The sequence below is a fragment of the Sturnira hondurensis genome, unplaced genomic scaffold, assembly GCF_014824575.4.
Source record: "Sturnira hondurensis isolate 20B ecotype Veracruz unplaced genomic scaffold, ASM1482457v3 Scaffold0018728, whole genome shotgun sequence".
Lineage (NCBI taxonomy): Eukaryota > Metazoa > Chordata > Mammalia > Chiroptera > Phyllostomidae > Sturnira > Sturnira hondurensis.
This window is the reverse complement of record NW_028091359.1, coordinates 13,119,637-13,142,459: the sequence shown is the minus strand read 5'-3', so window position 1 is coordinate 13,142,459 and position 22,823 is coordinate 13,119,637. Positions and strand designations below refer to the sequence as shown.

Here is a 22,823-nt window from a genome sequence, read left to right as displayed (position 1 = left end):
TTGCCGCCACCCAGAGTTGGATTTAAAGTGGGGAAGTGTAGACAGAAAGAGCAAGCAGGGAAGAATTACACGTACAGCTGAGAACTGACCACCATTTGCTAATGTCACACCCCCTGAGCCCCTCAGCTGGCAACTTGGAGAGATATCAAGTGTTACTCTGGCAAGACTTCTCCATCTACTCAACTTTCCTGCAGGGGGTGCTGTGGAACTGTGTGGCCCTTCCACCTGTGCATTGCGGAGCCAAGACACTGGCGGGGAGAGAGCGAAGGATCATATGCAGTTCTGCAGGGCTAGAGGCCAGGAGGACCAGGGCATATGTCCAGCTCCTGGCAATGTGGTGCTTGCGATAGGCAGACATCATGGCTGCAGGATCCAAAGTCTACCTTCCTCTTAAAAGTGGAAGGTGAATTCACAAAATTAACGCGCAGTGTCCAGCTGGGCAACCAGTGAAACCAACTCACTCAAGATGCAAGACATAAGCCCCAAAACCATCCATCAAAGGAAAAGGTCTGGGGTGGGCCCCCGCCCAGAATCAGTCTTTTGATGGAATCTGATCAGGTAGGAATTGTAGCTGGAAGGTCTTATTCTGAAAACTTGGAATATTCAATTGTAGCATAAACCCCCTCAGCTGGCCTTGAAAGGCAGCCACAGAAGGCTAGGCTGCCTGTGCTTCCTCTCTCAGTTTACCCGCCCAAGGCAAGGGGTGCAAGTTAGAGCCAGGGGGCTGCATGGACGGCAGAACACTGCAGCTTCAAGCTGAGGCTTCCTCTGCACCCCACGGTTCAGCTCTGGTAGCTGCCAGGCCTGGTTCCTAGGGAAGGATACAAGCAAATGGAGGGATCTTTGGCCTGGACTTCAACTCTTTTGAGCTAAAGAATAGTTGATGAATGGCCTGAGTTCCCTCAGCTCAGCCCTGCATAAACAAGCTTGATGTCTTCACAGAGAACCCCAAGGGGAATTGAAAGGCATGAGTTCTAATCCCAAGGGGGCCACTTTGTTACTGAGAGACCTTGTGCCAGTAACTAAACGGCTCTAGGCCTTAATTACGTTCAACTGTGAAACAGATACGTTGTTACCTTTTCCACTTTCAGAATCATTGTGAGGGTCAAATAACATCTAACAATAAAAGCATCAAGGATCTGGAACCAGAGTACCTGGTTCAAATCCCACTCCCACCAATTCTTAGGGAGGTGACTTTAGGTCCCTTGCTTAACCTTCCTGAGACTCAACTTTCTCCATCCAAAAAGCAAAGCTACAAATATGACATATTTCATAAGGCTGCTATGATGCCTGAATTTTTCCATGTAAAGTGCTTGATTTAGAACAGCATCCAGGACCACAGTACGTGCTCAGAAAACACTACCAATAATTAGCAGGCTTTGTAAATTACACAACGCTGGTCAAATGGAAGGGATCTATTTTTGACATGGCCTAGGTGTCTACCGCAGCTTACCGCAGCTTACCGCCAATGGGAATGCAGAGGCTGGGTGTCTGGCTCAACGGGGCTTCATTCCCCTGAGTATTCAGGATTTGCTGATGTCAATAGGGATTTCCAAAAAGTCCTTCTGCTTTTGGACGCCCTAACACTACATTTTATCACCATCTTACTAATAATAAAAATAACAGCAACAAAAGAGCTGACACTTGCATCCAAAGTTGAAAGTTTCACTTACATTATTTCATTCAACTGCTAACAAAAAAAAGTCCTGTGAAGTAAGTGCCAGTATGATTATTATTTAATAGGTGAGAAAGCTAATGCCTGCAGAGGGTAAGTAAATTGCACAAGGTCACTATTAAGATCTGTTTTGCACCCATAAAACACTTCCCTTCTGACACCAAATGTGTGGGTTTCCCCCTCCCACCAGGCAATTTTGACACTGCCCGGCATCAGTGCAGACTCTGGGTTAAGGGCTCAGTCCCACAGGACTGGCCCCCCGCTTCCAGTGCCAAGCACAAATCCAGGCCACCTGTTCTTCTGACCAACTTGCTATAAATCAGGGATCCACAGGATCCCCTCCTCAGGCTCAATAAATTGCTGGAATGGCTCACAGAACTCAGAAAAAGTTTGCTTCCTATTGCTGCTTTAGGATAAAGGATACAACTCAGTAACAACCCAATGGAAGAGGTGCGTCGGGCAAGGTATGAGGTAAGGGGCACAGCTTCCGTGCCCTCTCCAGCGTGCCTCCCTCCCAGCACTTCCCTGTGTTCACCAGCCCAGAGGCTCTCCAAACCCCTTCACTTAGAGGTTTTTATGGAGCTTCCATTACATAGGCAACACAGATTAACTCACCGGCCATCGGTGGTTAGCTCAGTCTGCAGCCCCTCTCTCCTCCCTGGAGGTCTGGGGGTGGGGCTGAAAGTTCTAACCCTCTAGTCATATGGTTGGCTCCATAGGCAACCAGTCCCCGCCCCAAAGCAACCGAGGGGCCCATCAAAAGTCACCTCCCTAGCATAAACTCTGGTAGGGCTGAAAGGAGCGTATTAAGAATAACAAAATATGTTCCTCTCACCCCAATCCCTCTCGAAATTCCACGGGTTTTTAAAAGGCCCTGTGCCAGGAACTTGAGATGAAGACCAAATGGAGATCTCTTATTATATCACATCATCAGTCACGCATGCCTGGAACGTCTATGTGTCTTTCACTAAATTCCATGATTGAACTCTGAGACTAAAATATCTCAGGTGCCAGAGCCCCTTCATCCTTCTAACACTTGCCACAATCCCCTGGTGCTCCTGGGCAGGCATCCCCCTTCTCCCCACCAGGTGAGCCTCCCCCCTCAGCCCTAAGGCTGGATCTGTCTCTATCCCCACATACCCCAGAGTTATGCGCATCTGTACACCTCTCAGTGCCCCCTGCTTCCTGCCCTCACATGGAACCAGGCCAGGCCCAACCACATCCAAGATTTGCCCTCTAGGATGACATCTAGCACCCAGAGCTTGATAGCAAATCCCTGTGGAAGTGCCTTTCAAGGAGTTGTACATACCCAGCTTGAGAGGCCAGGACACTGAATGGCCACTCGAATCTCTGGCTACGGACACCCACACACTTCCTGCACTCTCTCTGAGTATCAGTTCTTTTTTCTCCAAGAGTTCTCCCCCAGCACTATTCTTATTCCCAGCGTCTGAAACACACAGCCACAAGGCTATGCAGTACTGGGAAACGGGGTATTTCTGCAGGCTGCAGGTGCTGCTGGCTTACCCCTATTATCAATTCTTTCTAATGCTGTCTGCCTATGGCCCTCCCCTCAGACACCAAGTATCTGTTCAGGAAAGAAAGAAATCAAAGATACTCAGAGTTAAGGTAATTTCAGAGGTCATTAAATCTTGCTCTTTACCTGACATCGATCCACCTCAACAGCACTACCAATAAGCAACTGCACGGCCCCAGCTAGAGCTGACGACAGGACACAGGTACTCTACACTCCCAGGACAGCTCCTGCCAACCAGCTGCTGTCCACCTGTCTGAACTCCTGCCCACCCGCGGGTGCGAGGGCTGCCCTCTGACCTCGCACAGAGAAAGCCTCATTCCTCTCCCCTGTAACTGCCTGCTAAGTGTGTGAAGACTCCAGGCCATCATTTGCCCTGGAGTCACCCTCTCCCCTTTTCAGGCCAAACAGCTTCAGTTCTACCCTACTGTCCTCATCACCCATGATTCCTGTGACATATGAGGAGCATCAGCCCTGGTCAACTGCACATTTCTCACTGCCTCCTGCTTTATAAATGGGCCCAAGCCACTGCCAACATCAAAGGCAGCCTCCTCCTCCTCCTTGTGGCTAGAAGCCAGACCAATGCACATTCAGGAAACAATGGCAGAGAAGGCTGGTGGGGGTGGGAAAGAGAAGTTCTCAGAGAGAGAAGAACTGGGGAATGATGAGAATGCAGGCATTGACAAAGGTGTGAGCTCAGATATGAGCAGCTCAGCAGGTACAGCAGCTGGGAGAATGAGGCTAGCTCAGCTCTTCGGGTATGGGCAACTCTGGAAAGGGTCTTCCTTGGGCAAAAAGCTCCGAAGAACAAGCCAGCTGTGCCGAGAGTTGTGAATCCTAATCGAGGAGATGCGCATTTGAATTATGAAAAATCTCCCTTGAAAACAGTTACATGTCCCAGATCTAAAAAGGCCAAGGTTTAAAAGACTTTTGAAATGGGTATTTCCTTCTTTCCAAGCCAGACATAGGTCCACGTGCCTAGGCGATTCTCTGTGTTACCAAACAGATGAGAAACTAAACCTAATTGCTACACAGGCTGAGTTCCCTAGCAGAGCGAGAGATGGGGCTTCTTGTCCAGGTGTGTTACTGAGCAAAGGACACTGGGAAAAGCCTGGAAGGGAACAAGGCACGCGGGCGGGGGCAGGAGAAAAGGTGAGCCGAGCTGTGGCTTCAGGAGAAGTTCTAGCTCAGCCTGACGCCTTTTGAGAAGCTCTGGGATGTAAACAGCACCACAGTCTGTCTGGTCTTGAGGCAGGATGAGTGGCATTTTGTACTCCTATGGCAGTAGGTCACCAGCTACTGGCTTCCCCCAGGCAGCAGGGAGGGGCATGACTTCTTGGGTACCTCAGAAGAGACAGCCCCAGTCAACTAAGGGCATGCTCCTGTCCTCAATGCAGATATGAGAGGTCAGGGGCTGCACCCCAACAGCAGTACAGGGGACCTGGGCGGCACATTAACAGCATCTTCCATAGATGCCCTTGCTAATTTATACATGAACCCCATGTGCAACTGCAGGATTAGTGTGATGGAAACACTCGGTCAGACTCATGAGGTACAGCCAGACCCACAATGGCCCGTGGGCAGAGTTTGACAGTAGGTGTCTGCGCATCCCTCATCCCACCTCAGGCCCTGAGTTCCACTGTGCCAGCGTGTTTCTGCAGCCACTGTACCATTCTATCGAAACAATACCAACAGACCCAAAAAACGGATAAATACATCTAGTTGCAAAACAACATCAACTCTATCCCCCCAAATACAGATTAAGTTGCAGTTGCAGCCAACAAATGTGGAGTCAGAAAATAAATTTTAATTATGTTCTATGGCATTAGAATTCTACAGGTTGGCAAGTCTTTGGGAATCACCCGTTCAACTCCCTCATTTTATAGACGAGGAAACTGAGGCCCCATAGAGACTAATAACCTTGCCCAAGGTTGTACAACTCAGTCAACGGAAGTCATTAAGTCCAGGCAAGCATGTTCCTTCTGTGTTTCACGCTTTATGTCTTCCGAGAATAAAGTTCCATGGCCGCTGAGGTAATCAACAGAAAATGCACCTAAGGCATGAGACAATAAGTGCTAAGAGATGGAAAGACGCCTTAGAATCTAATGGATAACACTTTCAGGATGCTGTTCCTAAATAAACAGGCTTCTACTGCAGATCTCAGATTCATCAAATAACAAACATGTATTTCCAAGCTACGCAATAACCACTAAGCTCAATCTGTACAAACTGGTTTTAAGTCCACTGCATGGGAGAAATGGAATCTCAAACTTGCAGGGATGATGCAGGCCATTAGTTTCACATTGACATAGATCATGGTCAACTGGCCCTGCTGGTCAAGTTTGATATTTCAACCCAGTTCCATCAAACATAAACACTCAGATGAAAAAGAAAAGGCATGCGGCACACTTCCAGATAGCTCTAGACCCGGGTGGTCTATCTTTGTTCTGATGGAGAGAACGGAACACTTGGCACTTTGAAACACGAACTGCTCTACAGAGCAGCATCTCTGACAGCAATCTTAGTGCCAACAGCTTCCAGTTCAGTCTTCGGGGGACTCGTTTCAATGGGATCTCTTACTATAAAAAAATCAGCAGCTAACTAGGATTCACTGAACAGAAGATTTTCTTGAACTCATCTCTTCATTAAAGGAAAGACTTTCTGTAAAGAGTAAAGGGAACCGCTGTGGAAAGGGGGAAAGGGACTAGCTCCGATTCAGTCAAGCCCCCGGGGGGGCTCCTTTCATCAGCAGTTCTGAGGTCTACGAAGTCCCCAGGATGGAGGCACAGACATACAGACTCGCCACACTAGATACTGGGCATTAATTCAGTGGACTGGGCAGTAGCTTCAGCTTTACTTTGCAAATAGATGGCATGGGTCATTATGATAGTTAGCTCCCAGTCACTGCCCTGCCCCTTTATCCCAACAGAGAGAATTCAGCACATTCCTGAAAGCTTTACTTCCACAGAGCTCTGCAAACTAGAACATTCCCAACCAAAGGCTGGCACCATGGCAAACTAGTTACCCAACTTGGCAGAGGCCGTCTCTCCAAAGACGTGGCAAACACAAAACTTCGAAGCATCTTAAAGAATGTGAATGATTACTTACTATGCATTAGGTATCACTTAGATTATTTTGACACAAACCTAGAGTCTTGTGTCAGAGGCTGGGGAGAGCCAGAGATATCATGGGGAGGCCGAAGCATGCAGTGTTGATGGTCGTTCAAGGAAGATCACAATTGGTCCTCAACCAGGAGCAAGGTCAGGCCTCATTCAGGAGGTCTAACGTGGTGTCCACGAACACACCTCTGCTTTATCCTCACAAACATCCAACAGACAATGGGCTTCAAGGAAATGCACAGATGAACGGTCAATAAAGCAAAGTCAAAGTTGTGGACCTAAAACCCAAGGAGGCTGAGCTAAGAGGGGGATCTCACAGACTATCTCTGGGTGCTTCCTTCTGGCAGGTGAGATAAAACATACCCCACAAAGAGGGTAAGAGGTCAGACCCATTGAGATATATCTTTGGATTTTATTTGTCCTCTACATGGACCTTTGAGGAAACCTCTAACACCATGCGCACCACCCAGGGGAACAAGAAGAGAGCAAGCCGACTCTGCCTGGGTGTGTGCTGTGTGTCAGACATGGAGCCAGACGTGCCGGTGGGGTCACAGACATAGGGATACACACACATACACACATGTGACTGAATGGAGCGACTCCCAAAATGCCAAAATAATACATGTAATGACACGCAGGATGTTGTTATGGGCAATTTTTCTTCCTTCTCCATCCTTTCTCATACTTCTCAAGTTTTCTCCAATAAGCAAGGAGCATTTCTATAACCAGAGAGTGTATTATTAAAATAATAGCAATTATGGGTCAAGTCACCTCACCGGAGGTGGAACCCAGGTACCCATCCTGAAAAGAGAGGCTATTTCACTTTATTACAGCTACTGAGTCACGACATTAAAAACACTTTAAGCCCACTTAGCATACTCTAAAGACACATTTTAAAAGCTTACCATGTGCTAAATAGTTCTAAGTCCTAAGAATAAAAAGTTAGTTAAGACATCATGTCTCACAGGGAGGAGAGACAGATATAGGCAATGCATCAAAGTTTTCAGTGCTTAGATAATTCAAGTATTAAATTAAATTATCTCCAAAGTCCCCCTTTAGCCTAAACACGTCCTGATTCTATTGCAAGAAAAAGCACAACAATTGCTCTAACAGGAATAAGCCAAAATGCTATTTGGGAGACAGCGAAGGAGGAGATTAGTTTAGATTACGGTCATGGGGAGACAGATCGGCAATAGTTTCCTGGGGAAGGCTACGGCACACTAGAGCTGGATTTCAAAAGATGAATGGGATTTAAATAAATAGACACAGAGAGAGAGGTACAAAAGGTAAAAAAATAAATAAATAAAAGCAGAACAGTAAGGAAGAAAGGCCCAAGAGCAAAGAATTCTGGGTCAGTTCGGGAAACAGCAAGTAACTATTTAATTGATAAGCCTTTACTGGGGATTTACATCCTTGTATTTGCCATGGTGTTTTCAGAGAATGTGTTCGGTGAGACAAGAGTCCTGCTCTCGACTAGCCCGCCATCTGGAGGGGGTGGGAAACGGGCTGTGAGCTCTCTGACGGCAAGAATCGGGTCTGTCTTTATCACTGCTGCGGACCATGCGCTCCATCTCATTGACAAGGGAATGGAGGTGCGTGCGTTGACAGGACACACTGTGATAGAAGCTGTATACCTTGTCCATAGGTCACTCAGCTCCCATCAGGGGCTGGGCATGAGTTTGCTGGGTTGAATTTAGGAACATTGGCTGGAACACGGAAGCCAAAATGGTGGGTAAGGAGAGGACGCTTGGGCAGCAGGACCGATGGGAATGAAAAGTACTGGGAGAAGTCAAAGTTTAACATATTAGGGGAATCACAAATCCCACAAACACAGAAGATGCCCGTGCTCTGAAACTGTTGCTGAGTCGCAGCATGGAAGAGTGGGAAGAGCACTGGACTGGAGTTAAGAGAACAGGAGTCAAGGGCAGGCTCAGTCAGTATTCCTGTGCAAAGCAGGGGGCCTGCCCTGTCGTTGCCTTTTACCACGCACTAGAACTTGACACACTTCACCTCCCTGGATCAGTACCACAACTCTATGTGGTAGGTATCATTTCTCCTGTTTTAGAAATGGGGAAAGTGAGGTTAACAAACATGCCCAAGGTTACAGAGCAAATACGAGGCACAGCTGTAATTCCAGCTCACATCTCTGTTCAAAGTCCACATTTTTCACGCACACAGCTCCTCATGTAATTAGAAGTAATTTCAGGTTAGCTATGGACTCCCGGCCATGTGCAAGAATACCCAATGCCTGTGCTTCCTACACCTTTCTCCCCCGTCTCTACAATGCTATGGGATGTTGATTTAAAAATATCCACCGAAGTGCCTCTAACAAGATCTCGGTGGAGAAATCTTTCTTTCAATAAGAAAAGAGATGCATTTCCTAATAAATCTCAATTTTAAAGTACAAAAATACACAACTATGTAAATAAGGTTAAACATGCCAACTCACAGGTCATCTGCATTCCTGAACATCAAGGCAGGTGAATCCCAAAGTGTCAGCAGAGAAGCGACGTAAAACAGTCATGAGCTAGTCACAAACAGTGGGGATGCCGCCTGTCAGCACTGGTTAGCTACTGAGCTCAGCTATGACCTCCGTGCTAAGAAACTCCAACTCAATAAGACTGGGCTTTATCACAGGCTCCAAAAAAAATAAAAAGCAGCAGCTGCCTCTCCCTTCCTGGTTTACCCTGACAGCATTACTCACCAACCGATCCTATAGTGGGCTGCAAACAGGGCAAGTAGGTTGGAAAATAACCTCTTACTAATATTGATAATGACCTGCCTTATGTCTGCATAGCTGTCACTAGGTATGAGAGACCTTTCAACATGTATTGCTTGCATGGTTCATCCTTCCAACAACTCTGTGAGTTAGAAAATCACATATTGCTGTGACATGTCACGGGGCCTAGAGAGAGTACAAATTATAACCCGAGAAATAAACTAGAAAAAGATGGAGGTAGGATTGCCTTCCTGCTGCTCATCTTAACTCCAGGTCATCCAATGTGGTGGGAGAACCCCCCTCCCCCAACCCAACCCTCTTAGCCTACTCCACTTCCTTCCACTCTGGGTCAGTGGGGGAATCTCCACTGCATGGACACGAAGGAACCAAAGCCCTCTTCTGCTTTCCCAGGAAGGAAAAGCACGCACCTAACTGAAGTCAGACTGTCTCAGGTTGGGGCTAACAGTGTTCCTGCCTGAGATGATGCACACCTGTTTACACGGCAGTTGGAATTCCATGCCTGGCTTCCTGGAGACTTTTAACCTCCATAAACAGCCTTTCCCTCTGCTAAAATCATGGCTCGTTCACAAATTAAAGAGCATTACACACTTCATTGCACACCAGCTAAGAAGTTGAAATAAGAAAGCTTGTGTGAAAGTATTAGCCCTGGAGATGGCATTAAATGTGCTCCACAGGAAAAACAAACAAACAAATGGAAAAAGGAATCCACCTGTGACATCCCCTCCCCTATACTGAACCTCTCTAATAAGTCAGCCACAGTACTTAGAGATAGAAGCCATCCAGATTAGTAAAGAAGTCAAGTGGAGAGGGATGTGCAGCAAAGGGAATGAAAGACAGAGAGGCCAGTGAACCCACTTCAACAACTACCTGCAAGGCTCTCTGCTCCCGTACAGTGTGGGAGCCCAAGAATAAGCATACCTATCCCCCAGGCCAAAAGGGACAGGAAGACAAGGGGGAATGGGAAGGACTCCTCAGTGCAAAGTCTTGGAACAAACTTTGGCATCATGTTCCCTCTTGCAGAGGGACTCAATATCGCTGCTCATTGTGATCGAGTGAAAAAGACCAGCCTCCCATGTGAGGGCTCCTCCAGGTTTCCTGAAGTGTGTGCCCTTTTTGAGACTCCCTGAACAACTTAAAGATCCAGCCCTGAAGCTCATTCCCTTTTCAGTCCTGGGGTAGTTCAGACATTGAGGGTCAGTCCGAAAAGGGACTCGGTAAGGATGGCAGACAATGACATTTCACTGAGTAATAAACCTTATCCACAGGCAACTCCCCTATTTGAGAGACATCGTGGAGAGGTCAAGGCTCAGGTAAGGCTCTAAAAGCCGATCTTTAGCTTCTTGGGAACCCAGCAACTCAAATGATGGGTTCAAATGCAGCCGGAGGTCAAAGAACCTTTACGTTGAATTGGAACTTGGTCGTGAATTGAGAGAAAGCCATTAGTTGAACAGTGCTTATGAGAATGCTTGAGAACTCTGTCCAGGGTCTGCCACTGACTATAGTATGTCTCTGTGCCACTCTCTCTCTGCTATCTGTGTTGCATGTGGGTTCAGGCAGACAGAGGAACAGCTGAGTGCACTTCAAGCTGCATGGTGCAGTGGTGAAGCGGAGTGTTGCTACGGCACTAGAAAGAATGGGCTGGAATACAGGGATGGTTGCAGCCTCCAGAATGAGGCATTTTCCCCCATCTCTCCCCAAACCAACTAATACATCATTTGTGCGTGACGTGTTTTAGGATCCTGCTTGCTTTATTTAGAAGGGCTTTCAGTACTACTGGTCCCACCTCCCAGCTCGGACTCCCTTCTTTAGTACACACTACTACTGATTTTGCTATGCTTTCCTCCACACCCCCATTATGTTTAAAGCAGACACCACAAAACAGCTCCACCAGGAAACAGAGCTCTAAAGGATGTGAGAGGCTGTGCCCCCTGGCACTCTGAGCTTTTCCAGAATCACAGACAGCCAAGAGCAGGCATAGAGGCTGTGGGCAGAGACTGGTTGTAACATTTAAAAAAAAAACTCAGATCAAGAGGCTGGTAAGCAGTGAATCTGAGAGCAGATGGAGAATGGGTGTACCACAGGAAAGGTAGGGTAGGTCTTTACTAGGCAGAGGGTTCCAGACTATTGCTGAAGACAGTCCCTTTGCAACTGCTAAACCTGCCATCCCAAACTTACAATGACAATTTGACTCAAGGTTCTGAGACTTCAAAGCTCTCCATTTTCCCTAAGGCAGCAACAGGAGAAGCAGCCACACTGGGGCTTCTGGAGGGTCCCACAGACCCTGATGCCCCAGACTTGCCTAGAAGCAAAGACTTGTCTGCAGCTGCAGTCTGACCTGTTATGCCAGGTTATGCCTAGCAGCCCACTAATTGGGCACCCAGAGGACCCTAGCAGCAACACCTCCCTCTCCTTTCTCTCTTTGCCCCTCCAGGAAGCCCCAGCCTGAATGTGAGCCACATGCCCTCAGCTCTGCCTCTTTACTCAGCTCCACACTCCTTCTCCAGGCTTCCCCATCCCACAGCTGCTCACCCCTCTCCACATCACCCCTCTTGCATCCACATTGTTAAGCAATTGTACATAGAGAAAACTGAGCCTTTCCATTTCAAGCTGGAGCTCCCAGACAAGCCAGCCTGGACCACTTCAACCTCACAGCCATGTCACTGACCATCCTACACACAGGCCTCCGCCTGGACCCTCCTCTTTGGCCGAAGCACCCTGCACATCTCTTTGCTTTCAATCTGCCACAAGGCCAATGGAGACCTGGGGTTTCCAGCCTCTCCTCTCCCCACACGGAGCTCAAAATCCACACAAGAAAAGGAAGCAAAGAGACTTCCACACCTTTGCAGCATCACCTGCTCCAGCAAGATCCCAAAGCCACTGGAACCACCAAGGCTGCCTGGGGCCCCACACCCCCTTCTCTGGCGGGTTTTAGCTCCAGCCCAGCCCACGAGATGCAGTGCCTGATAGCACTTCCGAGCAGAGAGAGAGAGAGAGAGAGAGAAAATGCCACCTCGTCAATGACAAGCTGTTCCAATCACATAGCTCAGACACCAAATGCCCCGGACAACAGACAAATCAGGCCTCCTCTCTCTGGTGGGGAGGAGGCCAAAGCAGCACATCTGGAGAAGTGAACCCCACGGCAAGCTCCCTTTTCACACCCACCTGCCATCTGACCGGACAACAGTGCCCCCTCCCAGCAGGCACATTTCTCCAGTTCCAACAGCTCTGGCCAACTATCCTCTTGGCCTTCAACTGAGGCACAACTCTCTCTCCTTCTCCAAAGCACAGGGAGACCCCCAAACCAAGCAAGAGACCACCAGCATGGCACTTCTCAACAGGACCAAGCACAAGAGTAAGCTGAAAACCAAGTACTCACTGTGGTGAAGTCCTGGTGGCCGCACTCCTGCCCTTTGAACTTGCAGTAGAGCATCATATCCTTCAGGTCATGGCCTACGCGATGCAGGAACTCCAGCATGCTGAACTGCTTGGGTTTGTAGTGTTTGAAGTTGGCCTTCTGCCTCAGGGCCTCCAGCACTGTGGGGTCAGCCAGGTGTGGATCCGGGATCTGCAGGTTGACGTCCAGCAGGGCCAGCAGCTCCCCAGCATGGTACAGGTCATTGGTGGTGAGCCTGGAAAACCGGAAGCCATTGAGGTTGCAAAGGGTCACAGCTGGGAAGACCAGGCTTTGGGCCACCACCTCGTCCACCTTGGTGACATGCTGGTAGGAGAAGTAGTAGGACACCCTCTCAGAACTCTCCACCAGCAGCAGGCCCAGGGAGCCCACAAAGGCCACAGCCCAGAGCACACGCCGGATGGTCAGTGGCCCGTACACGAAGATGTGGCGGATGCCGTGGAGGGTGGAGGTGTTGGCAAAGATCTGGAGGCTAGAGGGCTGCAGGCTGCCCTCGCTGGGGCTCTCCTTGAGGTCCATGGGGACCCTGTGCAGTTCGGTAACTGGCTTCAGGTTGATCAGATTTCAGAGAAGAGTTCCCAGTCCTCGAGCTCAGCTTAAACCTTGACGTTCAAGGCAGAGAACCCAAGATGAGCCTCAGGCCAGGCGCGGTGAGTTTATCCTGAGAGCCCCACCGCAAGCTGACAGGGGTGAGTGTTTATATAAAACCCATTCAAACTCTAGCTCCTGATTTTTTCCAGGCGATAAGGAGGGCTGGTTTTATTTAGGGAGACACCAAGGTGATGTGGAAGAGATGTGGGTGGGAAGGGAGAGCTTAGCCAATGGAAATAAAGTCCTCCCCCCTACACACGCCACTAGAGACAAGATTAAAAGCGAGAGCGAGGGAGAAAATGCTTAAAACAAGTCGCTGAGCAGCTCGGAGCCTGTTAACCAGTGCATAATGCCCCGTGTTAACCATCCCGGGGACGTCAGGGCGGCCACGCTGATGCACTGCGGGCGGGCGGCGCAGGGCCAAGCCTTCAGAGCCGTCACTGACGCTGCCGCTCCGGTCCTCTCCCCCGCACTGTTTTGGACTCCGGATTCCGTTTCTCGCTGCCGGCCTCCGTCCCTCTTCTTCTTCTTCTCCTCCTCCTCCTCCAGGCCCCCTTTTTTGGGCAAAATTCCAAACGCCAGCAGCCCCGGCTAGCGCCTCGGAGAGGAAACAGCGCGCGTCTGCGGAGAGGCAAGGACTGACCGGGAGGCTACAAGCCGGGGGCTCGGACCGGGACTCATCTCTCCCCGCCGCCCAGAAGAAAAGCGAGACCCTGATAGAGAAGAGCAAGCTGGCCTCTCTCACCCCTCCTCCACCAGGCTGCTGGGGGGAAGGGCGCCGCGGGGCGGGTGGGGGCGAGGTCTGGTGGGGGCTGGGGACCCGGCGAAAGTTTCTTCGTAGCCTTTTTTTGCAGGGAGCTAATGGGGTGGGCTTCTCCCTGAAGGTGGAAAACCAGCGCTGGAGTGAGGACGTGACACCCCGCCCCCACGATGGCAGAAAGACACTTCATAAACTCCCAGGAGCCAGGTATGCGGGTGCAGGCAGCATTCCTTTGCACCAGTGTCTGCTCCCGGGCCAGGCTTAGCCTGGGCTTTCCAGACGGGAGGTGGTTGAAAAGGGGGAAGGAAAAGGCGCAATCTAAAAGCCAATGCGGGGAGGGGGGTGGGGGGGGAGGGGACATGCCAGGGAGCAGGAGCCCCTCCTGAAACAGGAAAGCCAGGCGCCCCTCGGAGCCCCCAAGAGCAACAAGTAGCCCCCACCCTGGCAGAGCCGGCAGGAGATTCGGGCTGAAAATGAAAGGCAGCCCGGGTTCCAGTTAGGGCTGGCTGCATTCCCTTTGGGAGTGTGCGCGTGCGTTTGTATGTGCACGTGTGTGTGTGTGTGTGTGTGTGTGTGTGTGTTCTGCCCCAGAATACGCCAGATGGAAGCACAGCTGGAGCCATAGGTGGGAGCAAAGGATTGAGCTCCCAGCCACCTACCTATCTTTTTCCTGAAAATCCACTGGATGTCAGCCCCTGCTAGCAGGTGGGTGTGGCTTGCCAGGGCCAGANGGTGTGTGCGCGTGCGTTTGTATGTGCACGTGTGTGTGTGTGTGTGTGTGTGTGTGTTCTGCCCCAGAATACGCCAGATGGAAGCACAGCTGGAGCCATAGGTGGGAGCAAAGGATTGAGCTCCCAGCCACCTACCTATCTTTTTCCTGAAAATCCACTGGATGTCAGCCCCTGCTAGCAGGTGGGTGTGGCTTGCCAGGGCCAGAAATCAAATGACTGAAACCTATGCAATCCGTGGTGCTAAATCTTTCTCAGGAGTTAAGGAACAGAAAGTTCCAGGTGGCCAGCCCAATGCCCACTGCCTAGCTGGGGCAAAGTGACAGGGACAAGCCTTACAGAGCTGACCTGGTGTCCCCAGGGCATGCCAAGTTCCAATAATGCTCCTTAGAACAGGGTGGTGAAGGAGGCAGCTTAGGGAATGTCCCTCCTGGTAGGTATCTGCCCTGAATTAGTTCTCTATCCCATCTCCCCTCTTGCTAAACCAGGTCCAACCTGAGAACAGTGTCCGGATGTACTCTGAGGCAACACGTGACATTAAGTCAGTGGTTTATTGATCTGGGCGCTCAAAAAGCAGAAACATTAAACACCAATGACAGAAGCTAGCCAGCATCATGGATGTGTCATTCCAGAGGTCCCAGACCCTGCCTGTAGGGCACCAAGGTTGCAAAATGGGTGCAAAAACTAAGAATGTATCGTATGTCAGGACCTGTGTGAGTGCACCTTGTCATCTCCCTTACCCCTGGCCCATCTTGACAGGTGTGTGTTGTTACTCCTCATCTACAGATGAGAAGCAGGTTCACAGAAGGAAAATGCCCCGGCCCAGTTACAAGCCAGTAAATGCCAGAGCTGGGACTTGAACTCGGAGGCACATTTGCCTTTAAAACACAGCTTCACAAAGCAGATCCAACCCGTTCCTTCCCAAATGTAGGGAGGGGGCAAGCCTTTCTACCCCACTTTCCCCGGTACACACACAACTGCCTGCCAGAATCTTCAAAGGTGATATAGAGGCTTTAACTGGGCTCAGTCGTCCAGATGCTCTCAACAGCACCTCACCCCCCCAAGGCTGTGTCCTTTGGGCAGCTGCTAGAGTGGGGAAGGCAAGTGGAATGTACATTTTAAGGCCAAGGGAAGGAGAGAGGAGCCTCTGGTTGCCCAGGCCAGTTCTGCGGTCAACAGACATATCCAAGGGGCGACCTCCAACCCTCCATCCCCTGTGACAGCGCTGACAATCTCACATGACCCCCTCTTCTGCAGTGTGCGCCCATGGGGTTCCAATGGCATGGAGATGGCTCATTTTTGACAGTTATCTGGCTGCATTGGAGGCAGATTGCACAGCACCAGTGTAGGCACATTAAAGAGAAAAATGCTGGTTAAGGTAATGATTCCCCAAATAAATAACAATTTCTCCAGAGAAAGCTCCATAATCTGAACCACTGACGAGTTAAGTCTCCTAGGTCAGGGGTCAGATCAATTAGGGCTTTCACTTGTGTCCTCATGTGACCTACTGAAGATAACATTAACCAGTTCATCAGGTACAAATACACAACATCTGTTTGGATGATGGCACCGGTGCCTCCTTGCAAGGCAATAACAATGTCCAAGGCCATCTTGTTTCGAAGGACAGCTTTTCTCAGGGACATGTCAGCATTCAGTAAAGACAGGCTTTGCCAGCTGTCATTTAAGGCTTGCTGGGTGAATTCAGCCAGAGCTTTTATGTGTGTTATAATGTCCTCCAGGCCAATGGAGGGGGAAGACAGTGGCCAAACGACTGCAATAGTGGGAAAAAGAGTGCCCACCTTGGCCTTGAGGACAGGGAGGTTGGCAGCTTCAGGAACTTGACCTGGTTGTGCATACCGTACATAATACCAGGGCGGCAGCACTGTCAGGAGGGAGGATATGGACTGGGGGTAGGAGATGCATGGTCAGTACCCTCTCTTTCTCTCCTCTTTTAAGGGTCAGGGTTCCATTCCAAGTACAAAGCATTCCAGTTTGCAACAGGACAGCGGATCCCGGTAGAGACTGAGTAGCTCCCCCTCACCCAGGGGTACCAAGTAACTCACCCATGCCGGTGGACGTCCCATTGCAAATTCTAGTACATAGTGGCTCTCTCAGGTGTGCTGGTGGGTGGTGTTCTCAGCAACATAGCATGTTGATCCACAGTGATAGACGGGACAATGGCTGTTTCCCACAACTGCCATACCTTTATGGCGCTGGGTGTCTCAGCATGCATCCCCAGCCCAGCATATGAGGCAACAAGCTCTACTGGTTGATCAAACGTTTTAAGCCTAGTACAGTAATTGAGTCCACCTGTCAGTCATTGGCGCCAATTCAAGTCCAACGGGAATCCACAATTTGGGGGTGTGGTGAAGGAGGAAACTTAAGCACCAACAAGTTGATTGTAATACATCACACCTGTGGAACAGCTCCATCGTGAACTAGCACAACTGTGGAATGGCTAGGCAGTGCAACAACCCTCGGGCAGAGCCCCTCTCAGGCTAGATGGCTAGGGGTCTCTCCTCAGCTCTTCCCTGCTCAGGTCTGGCCATTCCAATCCACACAGACACATTCCCTGAAAGGGGAAAGTTGCACTCCCTAAGCCAGTGGGGGAGCTGATTTATGTAGCAAGAAATCCCTGTCCCTGATTCCTGATTGGTCTGTCCTCATGCAAATGAGGACTCCAAAGTGTTACAGGTCCCAAAAGCACCACCCTGATTGGTTGGAGTGGAGCCACTCTGATCAGTCAGTGAAAATACACAAATTAGGATATGGTGGCACAGCTCTGATTGGATGAGGAAAATCTCAGTCCTATTGGTTGAAATGCGGTTCCAAAAACTTTGTAAGAGTTGGTTCAGAGGACAGGAACACAGTGCAGTCTTTCCACCAAAGCTTGGTTTCTGTGAGAGATGTTTGAAAATGGCTGCTAGGCTCTATTTTTAAATTTCAGCCCAGTTAGCCACCAGGAGTCTTTCTTGGTAGGTATCTTCTTTCTCAGGCTCTACCTGGCCAAAGTGGTTATACCTGTGTTATTTAGTCTGTTGCTTTAATATTCCATTTTCTCCTTCCCACTCACCATGCTGCTTACGGGTTTTAGGGGAGAAGGAACCTCCATTCAATGTCATATTCTTTTTCCCAGTCTCGTGCACTATGACCTTTGAAATGTGACCCCCAACCACTGTCTATTCAACTTGGGTATCCACGGATGGTACTCAGCTTCTCTGACCCCATAATGGTGATAGGCTGGTTTGCACAGCAGCAGGGAAAGGCTTAGATCAGACCACACACAGGGTCCACACTAACCAAGGCACATTTAGAACCCTCACTTGAAGGGACTAGGCCCATGTAATCAATTTGCTAATCTCTCACAGCTGGGAGCTCCAGTGGACGGCCCCAAAGTCCTTTGCTTTGGGCATTGTTTAGAACACACAGGATCTGTTTTTAGTGCATTAAACAAGTCACTGTATTTCAAGGGCACTCTGGCACCTTTGGCAATATGCCATCCCACCCACGCGCTGCAGTGGGCAGTCTTTCTATGTATGCAATCTGCTATTATCTCCTGAAGGGTCGGTTAGGGCTCAGAGCTGGGCTTCCTGATGGACAGTGGGTGTCAGAGCGTTAGGAGCCAGAACATGGAAGACACTTAGAACTTCTCTTGCAGACAAACCCAAAAGTCTTTCCGTCTATCCTGACTTTTCCAGGGCTTACTTATGGTCATCCAAGCCTTGGCTTTCCATTGTCCGAGCCACAGGTTAATCTCTTTAGAACAGCCCAGCTGTCCGTGCAAAGGGTTAATGGCCAGGGCTCATAAGTGATCCCCAGCCAAACCTCCCTGAGTTCAGCCAACTAGTTTATTCTTGCTTCCATGTATCTATTTACCAGATGTCAGTGGGAATTTCCCCTCCTCCCTCTCTACAGGCCACAGGGGCCGCCACAGAAATAGGGGTGGGGACATTTGGAGTGTCTGCATACTCTACATACAGCAAGGGTGTCAAACTCATGTTCCCCGGGGGCCACATCAGCCTTGCAGTTGCCTTCAAAGGGCCAGATATAATTTCAATTCCTTAACAGTTAAGGAGTAGTTACATTTCTACAGTCCTAAATTATTTCGACCCTTTGAAGCCAACCGCAAGGCTGATGTGGCCCCCCGTGAAAATGAGTTTGACACCCCTGCTCTTCAGGGCCTAGGGGCACCTGCGTCTCTTAGGACAGAGGGCTGGTGGGCAGGGTGCTCCTCTGCTGCAAACGGGCGTGCTGTTAGTCAAAGGGGGAGTGTGAGCCAGGGCAGAGGTGGGTCAATGAGACATAGTCCCCATCCAGCCCTTGCTAGGAAGTCAAGTTCTTGCCATGATATGCTATTCCTTTTCAAGAGGCTCAACCTGGAGGAACACTGTATACATGGCTAGGAGTCACTGCTCTCTGGGAGTTTATAGGTTTCTGCCCGCTTCCAGAGCTGGCACCAAAGTCCTGGGGAGACTCCTGTTGTTTCTGCCACAGAGCACAACCCATACCCTCTGCAGTCACAGGCACATCTAACTCAAATGGTAGCCATGCCTGGGAGATGCCCAGAGCTTTAACCTGGTTCATTAGTATTTTCGTCTTCTCAAAGGCTACCTGCTGCTCTGAGTCCCAGTCCCCCACGTGCCCCTTCTTGACCAGACAGCATAGCAATGGAGGCACTGTGCCAGATGGGGAACAAAAGGCCTCCACAACCCCCAAATCCTTTGCACCTCTTTCACGGTCTTAGCTGTTGGATGGACTTGCACTTTATCAGTCACAGCCTCTGGGACAGTGTGCATCTCACCCGGCCGAATGACTCCCAAAACCACATTGGTGTTTGGATTCCTCTTGCAGATGTTCCAGTGAAGTCTGCAGAGTGTCCTAGAGCAGAGGCAAGTCTTCACGGGTCAACATTATAACATCAAAGTAATGGGCCTGTTTTACTGATGTGGAGAAAGGTGGCCGGTGGGGGGGTGGGTCTCAACCTACCATGTTACCACATATTGTGGAACTGCAGGTAGCCGAGGGAAAGCCCTTGGAAGGTCCATTACTGCCCGCCCTCTCGAAGGCAGATTTATCTTAGTTCTCAGAAGCCTGTACTTGTCAGAGTCTAGCCAGGAATCTCCTTGAAGACAAGCCCTTTCGTAGGAACTTTTGCAAAAGCACCAGAGTAAAACAGTAACTCTCTGCAAATGACAAAAGACTTAAAAATGGTCATTGTCAAAGATCTCATAAGAGTTCCTTGTAAGGCTGTTGACAAGGAAATCTGGTTATTCCTGTGTTATATATTTTTAAATTAAGACCAATAACATTATATCAGAACATACCAGATTTCTAGGAATTTTATACAAATATACCCTAAAGAAAATGTAGCATCATTGATCTGACAGTGTTTCCTATGTAATTTAGCATATCAAATAAGCCCACTTAGTTTAATATCTCTCTTTTATATGGAGAGAGAATATATCTTTTGAGATGTTCCAGGTGCCCTCTGGAATATCCCAAAATTAGTTCAAGGTCAACATGAATTCATTTAGAATTTGATTTGGGGAGAGTTTGTCAAATATATCAAAAGGCTTTAAAATACAGTATTAAATAGGACTCTAAGTCACTGTGAAGCAGTACATTATCCATTTAAACCAAAGTGACAAAAGGCTTTAAAGGCAAACACAGACAGTTACATAGTTGTAAAGAAGACGGAGAAGGAGAAGAAGAGAGAAAAGGAAAAGAAGAAAGGAAGAAGCTTGGCTCTTTTAATGAAGAAGACACAGTTTTCTTAAGTAATCAAGACCTGGTAAAGACCACACGAAGCAGAGGAAACTTCCTTGAAAAAGCACAGAACCGTTGTTCTTCTAGGCAGATTACTGAAAAGGTAAAGAAGAACCTCTCACAATCTTATCAAGAATAGACACTTAGTCCAAGAAAATTAACTTTTAGTTTTACATAAGTACACAGTTGATTTTATAGCTTGTTTGTCTTTAAGCCAATTAGAGCTATTTTACAAATTAATTTTGGCAGTACCCTCCAGAGGTAGAAAAACAATTAGCAGTATGGCTTATATATAAACATCAGATTTCCCAGGACCCTCAGAAATGCTTTTGTGGTATTCAGTTGACGAAACGTTCCCCTCTGCAGTCAGATTTACAATACCTATTTGCTCTGCGCTGTGGGCATGTGTAGGAGGCAGGGAGACTGGGCTTCGATTGGGTCCACTGGGCCCAGACTTTCGGGTCCTGCCCTCATTGTGTGTACCTGTGGTCTTTTGATGAAGGCAGAATGCCAAGTATACAACTAAACATGAAAGGACTTTCCAGATAAATTAATTTGCAAATCAGGCCATTTAACCCCCTATTAGACAATGTGCCCGGGTTTTGCTCTGATAAATTTGTTCACTTATAAATGAATAAATGAACACACACGGGCAAATTCACTTTCTCTGACACAGAAACTGCTTTTCTGAGATGCAGGGATTGACTCTGGAGCACCCGGGGTTGTCTGGAGCCTGGAGCCCCGTAGACCATAGACTGTGAGAACCACCAAGTGCAGCCTCCTTCCTTCTCCAAATAGGAAGGTTGGGAAGCCGAGGTCTACAATCAGCTCTAATGCTAATTTGCTACTTAACGTGTGCCAGATGCAGGGTGCTGCCACCATCGCTCCCTGATTAAAAAAAGGAAAAAAAAAAACAAGAGAGAGAGACACATTCTTTTCTAACATACAGATGACATTATCACTTCCAACTCAGAGGGGCTTCAATATATTACAATTTTCCTCCTGGCTTGTCATTGCCATAAAGAGAGTTAAAAATCAACAATTATAAACCAAAGTATTCCCTGCTGTTGGTTGGTTTATAATAAACACCTCATACAACAACCATTCCCATTTAATTACCTCCATGTACACTTAGCAAATAATTTGTCTTGAAGGGTATACCAGGGAGGAGCATTAAGCAAAGCTGGGCACTTAATGCATACCTCATTGAGATTTTATTTATAGTTGTTGTTGTTGTTTTTTTTTTTCAGGAGAAAACTAGAGAAGCCAGACCACACGAAGTGGACTTTGGTGGCTCAGCTGCCAGTTGCTCTGAGTCCGGACATGGACTGAATTTGCTGCGTGGCCTTCAGAAAACCATGTAACATCTCTGTGCTGTTTCCTTGTTTATGCTAAATAATTGCTGAGGCTTCCACCTGCACCAGCTTTCTGTCCCCTACAATTTGACTCGAGCCTTGACCAAATCATAAACACATAAATGACCAAATCCTTAATGGGACAAAAATTAGAATTTGGGATTCTGCTCATTAACCCTATGTCACCATCTGCTGGAGCAGAGTGCCCCGTGAATTTGAATTACCAACACTTGTTAAACCTGCAGATTCCTGCTCCACTCCCCCTCTTACCTACTGTGCTCCACTGAATCCCATTCCCCGGGGCTGGGCCTGGAAGGCCCTCTTCTTTCAAAGGGTTATGGAGGGCAGAAAGGGCCCTCCACCTGGAAGCAGCCGTGCATCAGGAGCTCCTACTGCCTCTCAGGCACCCCAGGCCGGTTTCTGGAGTTTGATACTTACATTTCCCTCTGCCTGCCTGGAATGATTTCCCCCATGGCTGGCTTCTTATTTGTTGTCTACTCAGGGAGGCCTTGGCCGGCTTTCCTAACTCCACCCTCCACCCCATCCATTGTCCCATCACATGTTTCCTTTCCTTCTCATTACTAGTCATTTTATGAAATTCTTTTCACCTCCCTGTGACTTATCTGTTGTTCCTACTGGAATAAAGGCCCCCAACCTCTACCCCTGTTCCCACCTGACACTCGTTCCAGGGACGCAGAAACCCTACCTGTCTTATTGGCGACTGTAGCCCAGCTTGGAGCGCATGGGAGGTGCTCAGCAGTCTAAGAATTCATGAATAAATGAACACTGGCTGGACTTGCTTGTTTCTGATGCTCAGACTGCTTCTCTGGGGCACAAGAATGAAGACCCTTTTCTGACCCTGAGGAACCTGGGCCCTACCCTGAGCCCAGTTCCTGAGGAAGGTGAGGGGCACCCCGGGTCACCTAATCCTGTCTGCTATTCCCCCAGCACCTGGGGACGGCCTTAGTGGAGCCAGAGTCGGTGCACCCAGCAGGGGGCACTGTGCACCTGGAGAATCTCAGTCCAGGTTACCTGACCGGAAAAGCCTGACTTCGGAGCTCAGGACGAAGTTCTCCTTCATCATCTACAAAATCATGGGTATGGATGGGAATATGAACTAAGCGCTGCTTATACACAATTAAAGGG

General features: G+C 48.9%; 1 protein-coding gene and 1 long non-coding RNA gene across 2 annotated transcripts in view; one reads left to right on the top strand and one right to left on the bottom strand.

The window, feature by feature from the left end:
* Positions 1 to 13,238, bottom strand: part of LOC119003581 (acid-sensing ion channel 2-like) — an 873,668-nt gene extending 860,430 nt beyond the window's left edge. Inside the window, exon 1 of the mRNA XM_037070037.1 lies at positions 12,442 to 13,238. Coding sequence (XP_036925932.1) covers positions 12,442 to 12,996 — 555 coding nt within the window. The 5' untranslated portion in view covers positions 12,997 to 13,238. The remainder of the gene's footprint in view (positions 1 to 12,441) is intronic.
* Positions 13,239 to 13,886: 648 nt separating this feature from the next.
* On the top strand, positions 13,887 to 22,479 carry LOC119003718 (uncharacterized). Its single transcript, XR_005070010.1, has 2 exons — positions 13,887 to 14,035; positions 21,573 to 22,479. It is a non-coding gene; the product is annotated as an uncharacterized LOC119003718 (long non-coding RNA).
* Positions 22,480 to 22,823: the final 344 nt, after the last annotated feature.